General features: G+C 37.4%; 1 protein-coding gene across 1 annotated transcript; it reads left to right on the top strand.

The window, feature by feature from the left end:
• The first annotated feature begins 1,802 nt into the window (after positions 1-1,802).
• On the top strand, positions 1,803-19,261 carry LOC129273521 (uncharacterized). Its single transcript, XM_054910565.2, has 11 exons — positions 1,803-4,234; positions 4,613-4,772; positions 6,397-6,824; positions 7,506-7,567; positions 8,141-9,037; positions 9,498-9,853; positions 11,405-11,483; positions 11,830-12,013; positions 14,671-15,549; positions 16,005-16,151; positions 16,804-19,261. Exons 1-11 carry the CDS (start codon positions 1,882-1,884, stop codon positions 17,676-17,678), a joined length of 6,420 nt encoding a protein of 2,139 aa, XP_054766540.2. The 5' UTR covers positions 1,803-1,881; the 3' UTR covers positions 17,679-19,261.
• Positions 19,262-19,656: the final 395 nt, after the last annotated feature.

Genomic DNA, 19,656 nt, shown 5'->3' with positions numbered 1-19,656 from the left:
TGATTTTTTGAAATGTCATCATAACTTCAAAAGTATATAGATCTATTGCATGAAAAATGGACATGTCACATAGGAGTAATCAACTATCACTGATTGTCTTACATGATTTTTACCCGAGGGGGGGGGGGGGGCAGTCAAATATATTGCTGTGCACACGCATGACCAAAAAACGTGTTTAAAGGGGTGTTTTTTCAGCTTTGGACGCGGGCCGCGCGTGCACTCGTTAAGGGTATCAAAAACACAGATTTTCAAAAAAAGGGGTAGTTTTGAAAGACTGGTCAATGGTCAATAGCAAGGTCATACATATTTAGGGTATGTTTTTTTTCCAAAACTTTTTTTTTTAAAGACTAGCCAAACATGTTTAGGGTATGTTTTTTTCCCCGGGGTCATATTCTGGCGAAAACTTGTTTAGGGGCAAAAATGTGTAAATAAAGCCCGCTAGAAAAATGTTCAGGGGTTTATTTTGCACACAGAGAAAAACTTGTTTAGGGGGTGTTTGGATATAATAATTTGGCCACGCGTGTGTACAGCAATACATTTGACTCCCCCCCAGGATTTTTAAGTCATATGTTTAAGGTCAACGGTCATATAGGGTCAATGAGCTTCGGACATATTGGGGGTATTTTTGAAAGTTTTTATCATAACTTTTTTTATCTATCTAGTTCTGGGTAATCAAGTACCATTGACTGTCTTGCTTAAGTTTCACATCACATGATTAAGGTCGAAGCTCATTTACTTGTAGGGTCAATGAGCTTTAACCAAGTTTAGGGTTTTCAACATTGCACTGTTAACCAAGGTTAAGCTTTTAAAATGTCTTAAATAAATGGATCTATTACATGAAACTTGGAATGTGAGGATACTCACGTATCACTGATCATTTCGCATAAGTTTCAGGTCACATTATTATAGTCAAAGGTTATTTAGGGCCAATGTACTTTCACCATGTTTGGGGTATTGAAATGCCATCATCTTGGACATAAGGGTAATCAAGTACCATTGATCCTCTTGCACAAGCTTCAGGTCACATGATCCAGGTCTATTAGGTCAATGAACCTAGTATTTTATTATAATATGAGTGTTTTTTTTTTGTGTGAATAATTAATCATCTTAGTTGCTTTACTGCATCGCATAATCCAGGTGAGAGTACCTGAGGCATTCCAAATGTTGCATCATCTTTTTATGGACATTTTTATTCTAAAAAATATATTCTGTGAGTTCATTTACAATATACCCTAGCATTCCTCTTCAGAGCAATGTTATCAACCAATGAAGTCAGAATATTTTAAATATATATTTTTAAAAATCACAATCCTGTATATATGAGTACCAATTATTATAATAGTTTAGGAGTATCAAGGTCAAAGGACACAGTGGTAATATAATAAAGATATGTTGAAATATTTATTTGATAAATTAAGATAAATTTTGAGGGGTCAACCATAAACTTGGTTCATATTCATAGATCAGAAGGACAGTGATCTGCTTAGGTTTAGGGACGCGAGTTTAAAGGAAAAATGTTACAATTGGATATCAATCAAAAGTGGATGCAAATTTAAACATAGATTTCTGTCCAAAAATGTACCCTTTGATTTTTGACTTAAACGTGCCTTGTGAGTTGTGATGTAATAACAGGTATTATAACATCAAATAACATGCATTATGATGGCATGAGTTTGTTGGGGCAATTTTGACTACTTTTTGAGACTTGATGCATGTATATGTACACTGTAAAATTATGCTGAACTTTGATGATTGTGTGTTTCTTTACACTTTGTACTAACACTGAATGTATGCTTACCTTTCAGGTCAACAATTACTAGAGAATAGAGAATGGGGCTGTACAAAGATAGAGATTAAAATGGTCACAAAGAGAAGATCGTCATGGAAGGTAAAGTCTTTAAAGAACCCAAAGATCCAGAGGTGGTTCCTGAATCTGAAAGAGATAAAAGAAAGGACTGTTCAGCCGTAAGACTCAAGGAAATCAAAATTGTCCTCAGAGACATACAGACACCAAAGTCTGCTTGGCCAGGAGAGCATCTACAGAGCTTATGTGAGACTTGTAAGCCAAAGGAAATACATGAGCTAGCTGCTAAATCTGATGTCAAGTACAAGAGGGGCAACAGAAGGAAAAGTTGTGACGAACTGCTCAATTCCTGGAAAGCACCAACCAGAAATCACCAACTGCCAAAACGGCTCCAGGACTTTGTTGTAGACAGGACTGTTTTGCACTTGATTGAATTCAGTAATTGGTATAATATGGGGAGAGTCGCCAGACATTGTAATTTGCATGTAAAATCTAAATGTGTGCCAAAGCCAGAAAGTAGTCCTTACAAAGGCTCTTCGAATACAAGGAGGACCTATCAGAAAGAACAAATATCGTATGACAATGAAAAGGTGATGAGACCTGCAAGTAAGACGACAACAAAGCACAGAGGCAGACCTAAGAAGCAGTTGAATGCAGCACAAACAGTGGCAGCAGGTCTTCATAAGCACAGAGGCAGGCCAAAGAAATGTGAAGATGAAGTGCACATACATACAGTTCCAAGTTCTAAATCAGCACTCATGAAGCCAATGGGTAAATGTAAATCTCTTAAGAAGATGAAGTTACCAAAATCTCCTGTATCTGTAAAGTCAAATCATAGAATGATATCCAGGAAAAGTCAAGATTTACAAATCTCTGAACAAGTTTCTAAGCAAAGAGGCAGACCCAAGAAGTGTCAGGATGTAGATCACGGTGTGACAATATCTCAGTCAACTCCTGCGAATCATCAGCCAAGAAACAAACAGAAGTGTTTAGGGGATTCAAAACAAACTATGCCAGTTTCTCAATCATGTCCTATAAATCCTAAGCCAAGAGGTAGACATGCAAAGTGTAAGGATTTACAACAAATTGTGACAGTTTCTCATACAGGTTTGGGAAGTTCTAGGCTAAGAGGCAGGCCCAAGAAGTCTAAAGATGCATCCAAATCTGTACTCGTTCCCATTTCTGTCTCATCTTGCACTGAACCAAAGTATCAATGCCAATCAGAGAAATCTAAAGGTGAAAACAACATGGCTTCAGGTTCTGCTGCAGGGCCTAAACAACTACCAGTAAGCAGACTTAGAAACAAAAGGAAAGTACAGAAGACAGAGACTTTGTCTTCAAAAAGTGATGGTCCAGTTCTTAAGTTTCGGGGTCGGCAAAAGAAATGTTCTGTCTTGCTCAAGGATGGGAAAATTAATTTAGAGCACAAGATACCTGATAATGCAGAGCAATTTAGCAAGTGCTCTATTAGGTCTAGGAAACGAAAGTTTGATGTCTTCTCATCAAAGCAGAATCTGCTTGCATCTACAGGGACTACTCGAGGACTTGTACCACTTGTCAATCCAGACTTCAGTATAGATGAAAACAACCCATGCACAATGAACATCAATGAATACCTTACCCAACTTGGCAGTTACCTTGAACCAACAGATCACTGTGAAACAACGACAGAGAGGAACGTGAGTGAATCCGGAGAAGGATTATGTGATGAAAACAACAATATAATCATCATGGATTCAGATGCATTACAGGAAACATTCCCATCACAATGTAATAGAGCTATCAGTGATGAAGGAACAATATCCACAAGGAGAAAGGAAGGTAAAGGTGAATCACAGTTTGGAAGTAGTGGCAGAAACCTGGTCACTGATACAAACAATAACCTGACCATTGAAAAGAACATAAGTATGACCTTTGAGACAAACCAAAACCTAGTCACTGAAGCAAACAATAACTTGGTCACTGAAACAAACAACTTGGACACTGAAACAAACAATAACTTGGTCACTGATACAAACAACAACCTGGTCATTGAAACAAACAAGAATGTGTCTATTGAAACAAACAAGAATCTGGTCACTGAAGCAAACAATAACTTGGTCAGTGATGCAAACAACAACCTTGTCATTGAAACAAACACTGACCCAAAAAATGATACTGGGACGCTACGAAGTGATAGTGTTGTCAGTGACATCAGTTTTCATACCAAACAAGTCTCAAAGCCCAAGAGATCCATAAGAACACAGGAAGATAAAGTACAACTGCATTCCTCAAGTTTGAACCTTAGGCGTAGTGAAAGACTTCGCCTGAAGGAGAGCTACCAAAGGTATAAACAACTGTGGACTAATACTGGCATTTGTAGAAAGTCTGAGAATAATTCACAGAGAGAGTCGAGCATCAACCTAGAAAAACTGGAGAGTAGTTTGGATGGTGAGTAATAGTTGCACATTCAGTGTTGACTTGCTCAGAATATGCAGGGAGAGGAAAGGGGGAGGTAAGGAAAGTTGTATATCAAGTGTTATGTTTAGTCTGTGGGAGATGTCTATCCATTCTCTTGAGCACTTAATAAAGGGTATCATTGTAAAAGAATTGTACATTTTGGCTTTTGCAACTATTTCAGCTTTATTGACCCTTGGGTTTTTGTAATGATTGGATTAACTTGATAGAAATGGTGTTCAATACTGAAATAAATTGTGAAGTTACATTTAATTAGGATGGAGGACAGTTGATATCAGGCAGTTTCTCACACCATTGTGTTTTGCACATGGTTTAATATATTTTTTGCACCATTTCATTCAATAAATGCAGATGATCTCCTACATGAGTTTGTTGCCATGTGCCCCCTGGAAAGCGATATACCTCTCTCAGACAACGACTGCTTCTCTTTGCTTGCGGAATCTCCTATCTTTACTGGCATTGAGTTAGGATCACTTTCAGGGTTTGACATGCCCATTGAGGAGGAAACTGGGTGAGTATTGAGGGAAATTTATGTCATTATGGGGGCTAATCTCGAGGTTTTTTTTTCAAAGTTATATTTCATGGGGGCTATTTTTTTTCTCATTCTGTTTTTTCCCATTTGGAATTGTGTATGGGGATTTTTATAAGTTAAAAGAGTTTATACATGTATATGTAATACACCGTTGGTGAAGGCGATGTGCAAACTATCACTTTTGAGGCAGGCAAGCTGCATGTAGCCATCTTTCTGAAGCAAAGCTGAGGAAATTTCAGATAGAGAGAACATCCAACTCGCAGAGAAAGTGATAGTTTGCCTCCTTACCCGAAATCAAGAGGTGATTATATGCTGTATATTCCACATCTGGTACCATACCACTATAAAAGAACAAACCAATATTCATATTTTTCATCAATAAAGAATTTGGTTTTTGAAAAAAGTATGGTTTCCTGCTAAAAAAACACTGATTTTTGTTATGGCAAGCGCCTATGTTAACAGCGCGCAAGCATCTAGATCTTGCTCAAGCAAGGTAATTGTGACGTCACGAAGGAGTATTACCCTCACAACAAAACAATTGAGGGTCAATGAACTTTTTATTTTGTGTAAAGTTTTAACGCTAGTGCATTTGTAGACTGCGTGTACTCACCTAGATCTTTCGTGATTGTCTCTGCATGTGATGAGAGAAAAATGGAACCAAAAATTGAAAGCCAATGACCCCTTATTTTGTGCATACTCAAAATAATTTACAATGCATTATAAGCCTGGAATCATGGAACAAACTAGATTGCTAAGTTCTGAATTGTAAAATGGATTGTCAGATAAAAATTACTGGTAATGGCTATATCATTCCTAATCAAAGCTATAAAATAAAATTTGCTTCAGATTCATAATTTTATTGAATGTTACTAGCTTATGTGGCAATTAATGTGAACACTTATTATTACACTTATTATTTAACATTTTGATAGAAGCATTCTGATAGTCATCCAAAACCTCAATTTAGAATATATATGTTTATAGTAGTAGTACTAGAAAATAACCAAACTGCTGTTTCTTCCAAAATCGCGTTGGTAGACCAGTCGTGAGGTGTGCAATGGCTTAATAACATTGTCTCAGTCTTGGCCTTTGTCATATAGTTCACTGTCTCTGATCCCTCTCTCCGATGTGCATGTTGTGTTTCACACTTATGATGAGATCATAATTTTATTATGACACATACATCGTGAATACACATCAAATGATATGAGTTTGTCTGCCCAACTCTGTTATTCTGGGCCAACTTTCGGTTGGCTTGCAGTGTTTTATTTTTCTTTTAGGTAAGAAACAAAAAAAGAAATATTTTCGTATGCAGTACCCTATATTGCATTATACACAAATTTGCTGTGAGCATTGTTGGTGATCCTTGTTGCTAAGCATTGACATGCAATGTGTTGTGATATCTAATGCTGATGTGAACAGAGTATTTTTTATCTTTATTTCTTTTTACATGACATCAGTTAACATATTCATGCAGTGTAAAGATGAGAATTCTGTTATGATGAGAGTTGTGTGAATGATTGACTTTACCAATTATAAGCAGGAAATAATTTTGACATGGTACTATTTAATCATACTACCCTGTTATTATTCAATTGCACAGGAGCAAGACAGTGGATGTCATACATCCTAGGAACCCTCCAAAGGTGAAACGTAATATCTGTGAATTTCTCCTCAATGAACGCTCCATTCGTTCGCTAGCTGACCAACTGATCCACTCTCCTCACCATGGTCCTGGAGGTGGTGCGGTTGCTCTTCGAGGTTGTAGGAACCCTGCAAGATCGTGGAAGATGGGTCCAGGATTTGGACCACTGGTAGAGTGGCAGGTGCTGATTCTCAGGAAGATTGGCTTGGAAATGACGGGTGAGCTTGAAGATGTAGGAAGGATTCATGAGATGAACAATCGGTCACAGAGCAGGAGAAGTAATAAAATGGTCAATAGGTCACCGAGGAGGAGCGTTGAGATAGTCAACAGACCACAGAGCTGGAGTGATGGTATAGAAGATAGGTCACAGAGCACACCAGTTCCAGGTGTTTATCATTGGTATTGTTGATAGCTAGTCAAGGGGCGTGTTTCATAATACTGTTCATAAAGTTAAGCACAACTTATTTAGGGAATACTGGTATGTGAACACCATGTTAGGTTATCAATCTATTCTATCAATTGGCCAAAGTTGCCATATGTTCATACTATTAACCCATTGTCTATCAGAATCATGTGGTGCCTGTACAAAAGTCTATGCAGGCACAGCGCTACACCCATTTATTGGTCTTTGCATCGTACATGATTTTCATACTAAATAAACAAGAGTATCTGAACGGTGCAAAATAAAGTAAACAAATTTAGAAGCCAAAATCTTCGTTACTGGCTTGAAATTTATGAAATGAAGAAAGTAATAAATTTCTAAGCCGTAGGTTAGTCCAATGTTGTGAAAATAAGCTTAAAAATGTTGAATTTTAGGGAGGATATTTATGTCCGGGGAAAAAAAATCATAGTAACAAAACCCACCTAAAATGACCAGCCATTTTGTATTGAAACCCTTTTTTGCTTGCTTGTCAAATTTAGCGGTCAAACCCCCTCCTTGGTAAAAAAAGCTAGATCCACCCCGGCCTGTCTCACATTGCAAGGGATCACATTTTCCATTAGTGCTATACTGGATTGGAGGTCTTACTTGTTTTTTTTTTTCATATTCTTTGGTAATTGTTATACAGGTAATTTAATGAATCAAGAATCAGACAGAAGGGGTCCGCAAAATATGCCACGAGATCGGAAGGTGAGAATACATGTTTTTGAAAAAATACAATTTACAATAGAGACTTACAAATAAAATTTAGTATTGGTTTTGAATTCGAGTAATGAGCAAACTGTCTCAAAGTGATTGTAAAAGGCTGTTTGTAATACACCTAAAGACTTGTAGTTGCTGAATGGCAATGGACACGACAGACTGTTATCAACTTTACTATGAAAAATTATGATGAAGGCCATACATACTGTTAAGCATGTGCGGTACTACGCCCAAATTATTGTCCTGGCAGTTTCTGCTGTTATTTTGAACGTGAGAGCATTAGCAGTGGACCAATTTTTCATGATATTCTTAAATATCATAGATAGAATTTAAAGCTTACAATAATTATATAAATCATTACCACAACTTTTCTTAATCTTAAACTCTTTGCCTGCCATGGACATAGTCCCTCCTGTGCTACATTATTTTTAGGGTATGCGCAAGTTAGCGCAACCATATAAAAAATAACTTTTTCATTGGTTTATTAAAAGAAAAGCTGTTTGTACAATGTACTGTACAATGCAATGCAATACAACATTACCCTAGTTCTTTCATTTTCAGTTCCACTCTAGAAAGGATCAAAGAATTGGTGTTCAGGAGATCTTGAAGCTAGCTCATCATGGCTCACCTTTGTTAGTCTTCATCCACCCAGGAGCTCAGAAAAGCTACCATGCAGTTGCTGAGGTGTGGCTTCCTTCTTTTCTAGTCGAGACCAATACCAACAGTGTTTTCTTCATGCCAATGGGAGAATGGGATGCCATAGAGAAATGGTGGTGTATCCAAAAGGTCCTGTGGAAGAGCCGTGTGGATGGTAGTTGGCATGTCATCAGTGCGGCTGAAGAAGAATTCATGGATGGGACATGCTTCGTCCCTGAGGAATCTTGGTTAAGGAGTCAGGGAGTCGGAGATCAAAGATGCAACAGGATCTACCATGTAAGGCAACCTCCAAGAGGTCCTGGTATGTATGGGTGTCCATGTCCAGGAAATCCTTCAAGAACACTGTACCTCAGCACAGATCAGGAAGCATTGGAAAAGAACCTGAGGAAGCAGAAGCAGCAGCATTTTGTATCCATTCCTCCAGTTTGTGAACATAGTTTCCTTCAACCGTGCACCGCATGCCATCCATCTGTCCTGTGTCCTCAGGTCATGGCAACATCCACTGGATTCAACCATGTCCCAAATACGATCCTTGGAAGCACCATTCGTGACCTGAGACCAAGGCTGGTTCCAGTGTTTGATCAGCCACAGGAACATAAATCTTGTGAAACCTTAACTGCCTGTTCAGTACCAGGATACCCTCATCTCCCTGATCCAGTACTGCAGGGAGTCTTCCAACATCAAGGCAGCAACATCTATGGCACAACAGCTCACCAGGTCACAAACGGGCACTTCATTAGTCTCGATGGTTACATGGCAGTGTCACATGATCATAATTATGATACAAGATCAGATATCCTGGTAAGTGCAGTTATAGTTTTCTTACAAAGATACTATTGGTTATTTTTTAATAATTTGTATTGTTGCAGTCACTCTTATGCATATTTAGCCTGTGAATGGCTGCATATCGCACAATTTGTACACACAGGGATGCAAATAGCCCCAATATCCCCTAAAATTCCCCCAAATGCATGCTTTGGGGCACCATTCTTCTTAGAATAGCCCCAAGATCTGTCACAAATAAGATTCATGATTATTTAGATAATCAATATATTTTAACAATGACAGAATTATATTTAAATTCACTGCATAATAGTTTGCAAAAAAAAAAAGAAAATGATAGCACTAGCTAAAACATAAAAATTATCCTGATAACTGGAGATGTGAATTGCAAGTGCATATAGTAAGTTGTCACAAGGGGTCAGGATCAATACCTTTTGCCATTAAAGTTCTCTTCTTTTTTTTTTCATTTTAAATGCAGCCATTGGGAAGACCACATCTTGCAGAGAGCATGGTTTGTGATGGCTGCAGTGATGGCCTTGGTTCAAGGAAGAGTCTTGAGAAGACAGTGTTGGCAGGAAAGACCAAGGAAACAACTAATCTACTAAGTGACCAGTCAACTCACATCAGCCACAGCAACGACAACGACAATGGCCACCATGAACTGGTAGGACATGGAGCATTACTGCAGAGTAACCAATCCTCATACCCAGTTAAAGACATCAGCATCAACAGTAACACCCTCCAAACTGAACTTCCAGATGAACCTTTGCAGAATAACCAAGAGTCAAGAACAGATATCAACAATGACTGTGGTCCTGTTCGTTTGCAAGACATGTAAGTTGAAGTATGTAAGGTTTCTTTTATTTGGGATAGAGTAAAGTCCCCAGTGATATAAAAACAGAAATGAATAAATCAACCCAAGAAGAAAACAGAATTTATGAAATTTCATGGAAAGCACAAGTCTTTAGGCCCCGAACAGTGAATCAGGAAATTTGCAGGGGATATCAAGAATATCAGAGCAAGTCCAATCAACAAAACTGTGCAGAAATGGAAATTCTATACTAAAACGAAGCTTTTTTTTTCTGAGATTTTCACTATTTACAGTTGCTGTAATTATGGCAGAATTTGGATTTGAGAAAACAGAAAACTGGGGACTTTAGTGTAGGGTATTTTTTTATGTATTATTTTATTGAACAGGCCTATTCTCATCAAGATTCAGCAACACTTCGATGTATCCCAGTTGGAAATCAACCCGTTTGTTTTAGTTGTGCACAGCTGCTCGCATCTGTATAAACTAGTTCATCGCAATTCACTTTTGAGGTGAATCAATTGATTCCAGGGGCCCGTAACAAAAAGCTTAGCAATGATCGTAGAACATTTTTCAACGATTGATTGCATTGACTGAAATGTACAATCAATTGTGAAAATCAAGCGTATGATTAATCGCTAACTTTTGTGTTACAGGACCCTGGAGTGTTCTATGTCATGAAATTAGTGTTTTTGTCTCACCTGCATAGCAGAGTGAGACCATAGGCGCCGCTTTTCCGACGGCAACGTCCACACCAAATCTTAACCGAAGGTTAAGTTTTTGAAATGTCATCATAACTTAGAAAATATATAGACCTAGTTCATGAAACTTGGACATAAGGTTAGTCAAGTATTACTAAACATCCTGCCTGAGTTTCAGGTCACATGACCAAGGTCAAAGGTCATTTAGGGTCAATGAATTTAGACCCTGTTGGGAGAATCAACATCAAAATCTTAACCTAAGTTTAAGTTTGTGAAATTTTGTCATAACTTCGAAAGTATATGGACCTAGTTTATGAAAAAAGTTGGATATGAGTAATCATGTATCACTGAACATCCTGTGCGAGTTTCAGGTCACATGTCCAAGGTCAAAGGTCATCTAAGCTCAATGAACTTTGGCCATGTTGGGGGTATTTGTTGAATTACCATCATAACTCTGTAAGTGTATTGGTCTAGTTCATAAAACTTGGACATAAGAGTAATCAAGTATCACTGAACATATCATGCAAGTTTCAGGTCACATGACCAAAGTCAAAGGTCATTTAAGGTCATTGAACTTTGGCCATTTTGGAGGTAATTATTAGATGGCTGTCATAAGTTTATAGATATAGTTGATAAAATGTGGATATAGGGGTAATCAAGTATCACTGACAAGTCTTAGGTTGCATGATCAAGGTCAAATGTTATTTATTGTCAATGAACGTAGTATTGTATCATTATATGAATGGTGTTTTTTGTGAATAATTATTTTATAGTAGTTTTCAAAGTCAGCACTGCTGCTATATTGAATCCCGTGATGCTGGTGAGACTGCCAGAGGCGCTCCACTTGTTTAATTTGCAATCTGTTTATTTTTGCAGAAACAAAAGTAATGATCTGATTAGAGAGAAAGTCTTCAAGACCCCGCCCTCATTAAGCAAAGCATTAGATCAGATCAAGGTATGCTATGTGTTTTATTATGAAGTTAAATGATTTGATGAAAAGAAAAAAGGATGCTTTTTTTGTTGTTGCTGATATATAAATGATGTGGATGGCGGTAATGATATTAATATTGTTTATGGTTAAGATTGTGAAGATGAAGATGATGATGGCAGTGATTGTGGTATTTGATGATAAGGACACTGATGGTGATTTAGTTAATAATAAGGCCACTTGATCAAGGTCAAACGTAATTTTGGGTCAATTAACTTGACCATACTTAGTGTGTTGCTCCTTTTTTTTGGAAAAATGACTGACTCTACCAAAGCAAAATGTAAGAATCCTTAACATTTCCCTTCTTTTCTAGGCATGTGAAGATGTGTCTTTAGTTGGAAAGCTGCTATCAGAGTGGTGTCGATCAGGTTTGTCCTTTAGGAGAGATAGAAAGATCTTGGAAACAGTTGCAAGGAGGTTGGAGATGGGAGCATGTTACCAGTCTTCTCAGAACTTCTGTGCATTTGTTGCAGGGTTCCATGCTGCTTCACTAAAAGGTAAATCGCACTTTTCTCTAAAAGGAATGTACCAAATCATCGATTGGGAAAAAAAAAAATATGAAGTACCGGAAGAAGAAAAAAACGATATATCACACCAAAGCATATATTCTATTAGCTTGATAAAATAGAAGGGGGGGGGGGAACAATCGGGTTTCATGGAGGATGCTAATCAATGAAGATTTCCATCATTGATATTCTATTGAATTAGATTATTGTATACTGAAAATATGTGGTCTCGGCACAAAATGAATGGAAATTATTGAATTCAGTAGAGAACAAATTCAGGAACTATCTTAACATTTTGTACAAAAAAGCACATATTAATTCCTTTACCTGAAAATACCTGGGATAATAAAAGATTTTTTACATCATCTCTTTTCTGGAAGTGGGATAGATGTAAACATGGGTGGGCATCATACCATGCATCTGAAAAGTGAATTATATTATACACATAATGTAGAGTTAATGATATAAAATAATGCACATTTATGAGTGTGTTAGGTCGATGCAGCACACTTGAGGATATTTGCGCGATATGCGACAAGCACAAAGCCCTTGCGTCAAGTGCTTTTGCATGTTATTGCGAATTATCCAAGATACTTGCATTGCCATTACATCAAAAATTTAAAATTGTGCATTATTTGTTTTATAAAACAGGTCGGCAGTATCTTTAATGGGAAGGTTGTTTAGATCCTTCAAGTTTTTTGAAAATGAAGAGGTCAAACCTGCTTTCTTTTATGAAATCATAGGTGTTTCTAGTATGTGCGTCTAGTGCCGACAGCACACTTTTCCTTTGAAAGAATGCATATTTCAGATGTCGGCTCAGTTTTTACACGCTTTGGTTAAAATGATGCAACCAAAATTGGACAGTGCTGCACAATAATTGCACAGTGCTGCTCGAAAAATGCATGTCTTGGAGGTTGAATTAACCCTTATTAAACTGGGGGGGGGGGGTCAATTTGACTTGACCCCCCCCTCGACAAATTTCGTCACTATGCCATCGCGCAAAATGTTTTGACCGCGCCGCTCGCCATTTATTTACTTTCAAGACTTGCGCATTTTTTTAGACCAAGTTTGCGACGCCCGGGTACGCAGTTCTAAAATTACGCAACATTTTGTAAGTGCATGTCAGACACACAATTGCTCAAAAAACATGATTCTGTGAACAAAGTCAATGCAAATTGTGTTTTTCAACCAAAAATCATATATGTATAATTATTGTTACTTTTGTTCCTTTAAATAGATTTTTTTTAATGGTATTCATGATCGCAAAATGGTCCCCGACAAAGTTCATTGGAAAAAACAATTAAAAACAAAAGTTAGAAAAACAAAAAAATACATAAGAATTTTAAAAAACAATAAAATACATAAGAAATGAATTATATTTTTGCAATTTTTAGTAGATATTTGTTAGAAATATAATAATTGATACTCCCACCAAAAATTAGCATTCTACTAACTATATAAATTGAGTTAAAGGCAAAAACATACAAAAAAAACAAATTTAGGGCAAATTTCATATGCTTATTTTATAATTAATTAATAGAAAAATATAAACGATCAATTTTTTGAAAATGTTACTATACAGTTTTGTAGTTTACATCCGGCTCTATGCGCGTGCACATTCTCGCGGCAATCGCGCAATCAGCGGTTGAGATCTGAGGGGGGGTCAAATTAACCTTAACCCCCCCCCCCCCCCCACGTATATCCTGGTCTGAAATAGCCCAGTTAAGATAGGGTTAAAGCAAATTGAAAATGTGATTTTCATACACACTCACTATGAGCTTTATCCTTGAACCTATTTTATAATGGTGTATATAACATGTTTTATTGTAAAGAGTGAAATATTGCTCAGAGTATTTTCATTTGTCCTGTGGCCCAGAAGAGTAGTCTCCAGACTTTGAACAGAAGGTGATCTTGGGTTCGAATCTCAGCCATGGTGTATTTTCCTTTAGCAAGAAATTGATCCACATTGTGATGCACTTTAATTGACCCAAGTGAGGTGAACGGGTACCCATTAGGATTCATTAAACGCTTTAGCATCTATATGGCTACAGCCCGAGTAATAATATGATACCAAGTATTAAGGGCAGTATACAAATAGCGAATAGACATGAGTGCAATGGTGCGAGATTTCACATAAGGTGAAAGAAAGATGCTCTATTCAACGCCTCGTTGAATAGAGTGTCTCTTTCACCGAATGCGAAATGTTGCACCATTGCACAAATAAGAATATTCAATATTTGTGTTGTACAACGCCTTGGAAGTTACAAAATACGAACAATAATTGATGTTTTTCCCATGTTTATATACGAAAATAAAGAATTATTGAATCAAGAAGTAAAATCCCTCAAACACGCATCTGATCTACAGCAGCAATGAGCATTTAGCCAGTAAGCCCTGTGTGTATTGCACAGGCATTTACTAAGCGCAATATATTGAATCATAATTTTTATAGTGACATCATCTTGTTCCTGACTTTGCAATGGTACATTATGGATGGTACATTTTGTACGTTATGCGTGCAATGGTACTAATGTTTGACATTCAGCCCCACATTTGCTCTCGTACGACAAGCTAAGTAGGCGATGTACAACAGAGCATTTGCACATAGTAACTGCACTATATAAATGGACTTATTATTATTGTTTTAGGCAACTATGCTGTGGATTATGATGATGAGTGCATTCTGGTCCAGCTTGGCTTATCTGTCGTCTCTCGATGTTTGATCCAAGAACAAAATGGAAACCAATCAAGGGACCAGGTAGTACCAGTGCAAGATGACCCACATCAGTCTCAGAACCGACCTGTACAGCTTCTGGACCAACCACACAAGGTGAATACACACCAAGCCCAGGAGCAAGTTTTGCAGGTCCAGGACCAGTCGATGCCAGCAAAGACCCTTTCTACATTTATTCAAGGTCAGTGCTCTCTTGCACAGCTCCTGGATCAGCCCTTGTACAACACCCCATCAAATGAAGATGAAAACCTCATTCAGAATCAAGATGAGTTGGGGCCAATTCAGACTCAAGACCAAACAATACGGGTCCAGGGCAAGCAGGGAACACATGTAGTTGAGACCCTGGACCAAACTACACAGATTCCTAATTATTCATGGCTATCTGAGACTCAAGAACAACCTATGCAGGTCCCAACTGAGGCCCGAAAGCTGACCATGCAGATCCAGGACCATTCAGGGACTGCTGAGACCCAAGACAAGACCATAATGGTACAGGAACAAGCCATGCAGGTCCAGGGTCATTTGGGCACAACTGAGATCCAAGATGAATCTATGCAGATTCAGGATCAGCCAATAGTTGTCAACCCTAGGGAGGATGCCTACTGTGTTCTTCAGATGTTGCACCATCTCAAACTCCCTTTAACTGAAGTTCTAGCATCTTTGTCAGATGTAGCATCTCAAGATGCATCACCAGGTTTCTTGCATAGATTTGACTGTTCTTCTTCTACTGTACAGGATGTGCTTGGTGTGTTGGCAGACTTTGATCCTTCCATGGCTTTCACTCTTATTCAGGGTAACTATCCATTAAACACCAGGAACAATTTATATCCAAACTCACACAAAAACAGTATTGCTCTGTGTGTGTTGAGTCCATTAGCAGTTCAATTCTGTAAGGCTATTACATATTACAATGGTTCAATTTCTAGTTATGTACAGAGCTTTTGCTATAATTTTTTATGATTCATTGTGCATGATGTAATGTTTAGTGTGATTGTTTGAATATTGATGGTAAAATGATATATCTCTCCTATCCTGTCGCTCACCAGAGCACAAACAGCCTGCAGCATGTAAACAAGATAGGATACGTACCCCCTGAGCCAACCCCACCTGTTCCATCAGCATCTTCCCCTCCACACCAGCTAAATGGTCAATATCTTTTCAGCCATGTGTCATCCTCCCAAAGCACTTCCTATGCATTTTTTTTTTTGCCTTCATTAGAACCGTGTACACTATTTCTTACTAACCCAGGTCTTGGATGGGGCCATACTGTCAGAGAAATCTCCAAAGAGGATCGTTCCTTTGGGTCACAACTTCTTGCATTGGCCGAGGCACTACTTGACTGCAAAAAGTTCTGGCAGTGTCGAGTGCTTCTCTCTAATCTCATCGCGTATGATGGTAAGTTGAATAATCTTATACCAGTGGTTCTTAATTAGCAGCTTGCGAGCCACTTGTGGCACATCATGCATTGCACATTTGCAATTGCAAACTGATATGAGAAATGACAATAAATAAATGTTTCATTTTTATTCATGAAATGTGTTGAATTTGGATTAATGTTTCAATCAAAAGAGTAAGTAAATGGAATCTGATGCAGGAGGCCTCTTGTATATTCTTAATACAGAATATGTTTGTTTATTTTTCTTTCTTTATTTTTTTTTTTATACTTCTGATGTATAATAATACAGAACTTATAAGGAAAATTTTCAACTGTCACTAAAACTCCAATGTAAGTCTTATTTTAGAGTTTATTTCCAAATTCCTATTTCCATATTACAAATGATTCAATTAATGCAGTTGACCTGTAGCTTTCTTTTCTGTATGTACTTTTACGGGTAGTCAATTTGAATACAGAATCCCTAATTGATGTTTTAGCAAAACAATATTTAGGAGGGAATTGAAATGACTGAATTAAAATCTGAAATACCGATTCAAAGCTTCTATTTATATGCCTTTCTGGTTAATTTGAATAGACAACCATTAACTTTGAATTAAGGAAACTAAAATATCAGAGAAAAAGTTTATCTTATTTTTGTTGTTGTTGTTGTAGGTTGTAGAGATGCATGTAAACAGCTTTACAGCAATCTCCTAGGCAAGATCATAGATACAGAAAGAGATGATGAGTTAGCCATGATGGTGTTTGAAGAAATGATGGAGTCTTATCTAGTCATTCCTGCACCGATCATCAGGAAGCTCTTGACAATTATGTGGCAGAGGATAGATTATGACAGGTTAGAGGATGCCCTATGTGTGTTTCACTATGGGATGGGTCTTGGGGTCTACCCCATGTACAGGAACGTCAAGACTGATCTATGGGAATCAACAGTAATGGTCGGAGCTACCCATGCAGAGATTTACTTCTGCTTGAAGACACTCCTGGATGAGGTCCACCACCAGAAGAGCCACCAGGATGGACAGGTGAAGGATGCTGGCCAGAGAGATGGAGCAGGAATTGGTGCTAATAGTGTCATAGATGGTGGTAGGGATTTGATATTGAGGAAGTCTGCAAGGTTTGCCGGAAAGGGACGGTGTGGAGCAAGGAAGCAGTCTGTGCATCAAATGAAAGGCACTCCCAGATTACTCAAGAAGAAAGGAAGGACAGTGCCATCAGCATGCTATGTTTTACCAAAGGATCAACCCAGAGGCATGAGAAAGTCTAGGGCAAATACTAAAGTCAACATCAAGTTGATGGACTTGCAGCATGTCCAACAACATGGCATCTTATCTTCAGAAGAGTTCTCCAAGTTGGTGGACACTAAGTATGCCATCCAAGAAGTTCTTGAAAATCACTTCCACCCGTTAACAATCAAACCAGATGCTGTGCCATGGAACAGCAATAGGAGAAAGAAATCCTACACACTTACCATCAACGAAGATGCCTTACACAGCTGGTTGAGTTCTAAAGGGAGGAGTGACACTACTTGAATGATCATTGATTGATTCACAGATTTCAACGTTAATAGGATGATCTTTAGTCTCTGGAGATGGTTGACTTTGAAAGATGTCATTGAAGAATGCTGTATGTCATGAAAAGAGAAATTATGTGTGACCTGTCACCCCAAAATTAACAATAAGTCTCCCAAAATAATTTTTGAGGTTTTTTTTTTGCTTGAAAAAGCACATCCTATTAAAGCTCTGAAAATGAGATATAAATTGTCAAAATAAAAAAAACATAAGTAACCCACAGAAATTCTTGATTGAATGTAGAAGAAATTCAGCGAGAGCTTCAATTTGTTCAAAGAACAAGAAGAATATAAGTTCACTCAAGCATGAGAAGTGCCACTTTGTTATCTTGAAGTTTCCAAGCAGTTAGGAAAAAAAGTGATCTCAAGAAATCTTTTGTATCTCATGTTTTAGTTTACTTTACAATTTTAAATTTTGACAGAATTTATTTTTCTGTTTTTCAGAAAAGCTTATTTTCAATTTTTGTCTCGCCTGCATAGTAGATCGAGACTATAGGCACTGCTTTTCCGACGGCGATGGTGTTGTCAACATGAAAATCTTATAACCATGGTTAAGTTTTTGAAATGAAATGTCATCATATAACTTAGAAAGTATATCGACCTAGTTCATGATACTTAGACCTAAGGGTAATAGTGTATCACTTAAGATCCTGCCTTAGTTTTAGGTCACATCACCAAGGCCATAGCTCACATAGGGTCAACAAACTTTGGCCATATGTTGGAAGTATTTGTGGAATTGTCATCATACTTTAAAATTTTATGGATCTAGTTCATGAAACTTAGATATAAGAGCAACCATGTATCCCTGAATATACTGTGAACATTTCAGGTCACACGAACAAGATCATTTAAGGTCAGTGAACTTTGGCTGTGTAGGGGGTATTTGTTGAATTGGCAATCATAACTTATAAAGTTTATGGATCTAATTCATGAAACATAGACATAAGGGTAATCAAGTGTGAATGATTGGTTTGTACACGACTTTGGTCACATGATCATGGTCAAAGGTCATTTTGGGTCAATGGACATATTATTTTATTATTGAATGTTTTCTTTTGTGAATAATTATTCAACAGCTGTTTTCAAAGTCAGCACTGCTGCTATATCGAATCGCGTAATGCAGGCAAGACTGCCAGAGATGTTCCTCCTGTTTACTTTCGAAGACCAATTTGCTATTTTTGGGCTATTTACAGAGAACCTTCCTGGCTACTTATGTTGATTTTGGGGTGGCGGATCACATATCCTTCTGCAGCAAATGTGGACAGTGCCAAGATGTTCTGCCAGTACGAAAACAGCTCTCCCAATTTAGGTTTTATGACCATGTTACAAAGGATAAGACTAAAAAAAAAAAGGTTTTTGAATTTATTCATGTATATATTTAATTCATGGTTTTTTTTTACCCACAAAAGAGCTGAATATGAGATGTGGACAGCAACAAAGGAATAGGAAATGTGATAGCATATGAAAGGTACATAATTCTGAGTTGCTTTTTATGTGTAATCATGACATTAGAATTTGGTTTTAGTTCACATTACATGTAGGTTATTCAAAGTGAAGTGAAGTATATTTTTGGTATTGTTGAAAGCTGTTTTATTTTGATATACAGCATGTAGCTGTTTTAATCTGTGTACAGTATTCCCTTGCCAAAGATTTCTCTGAAATGAAGTACTCTTGCTAGATGCAATATTTCTACTATATATCAGAAATCGTTTGTTGCGTTTTAATCTAAAAAGGAAAAAAAATACCATACCGGTAATCATGCTATCTTGTTGAGGTTAATTGTACAGAAAGAAAAGTTGTTAAAGTTACCTTACCCTTGGATGAATATTCATGTTCAGTTTGCAATTTAAGTTTACAAAGTAAACTCAGGTCTGAAGATTGTGCTTAAAAATTTGTTTCAAATTTAACTTGTTAGTATATATGACTTGCTTACTGTCAGT

This window comes from Lytechinus pictus, chromosome 12, assembly GCF_037042905.1.
Source record: "Lytechinus pictus isolate F3 Inbred chromosome 12, Lp3.0, whole genome shotgun sequence".
NCBI classification, from domain to species: Eukaryota; Metazoa; Echinodermata; class Echinoidea; order Temnopleuroida; family Toxopneustidae; genus Lytechinus; species Lytechinus pictus.
The sequence above is the reverse complement of the archived record's forward strand: the minus strand, read 5'-3'. Positions and strand labels throughout refer to the sequence as shown.

Bases quoted from the DNA above. Each gene is read 5' to 3' on its own strand.
- LOC129273521 (XM_054910565.2), top strand. From the start codon at position 1,882: ATGGAAGGTAAAGTCTTTAAAGAACCCAAAGATCCAGAGGTGGTTCCT. The intron at 12,014-14,670 runs GTAAATCGCACT...TTATTGTTTTAG, and splicing joins CCATGCTGCTTCACTAAAAG to GCAACTATGCTGTGGATTAT. The intron at 15,550-16,004 runs GTAACTATCCAT...TTACTAACCCAG, and splicing joins GGCTTTCACTCTTATTCAGG to GTCTTGGATGGGGCCATACT.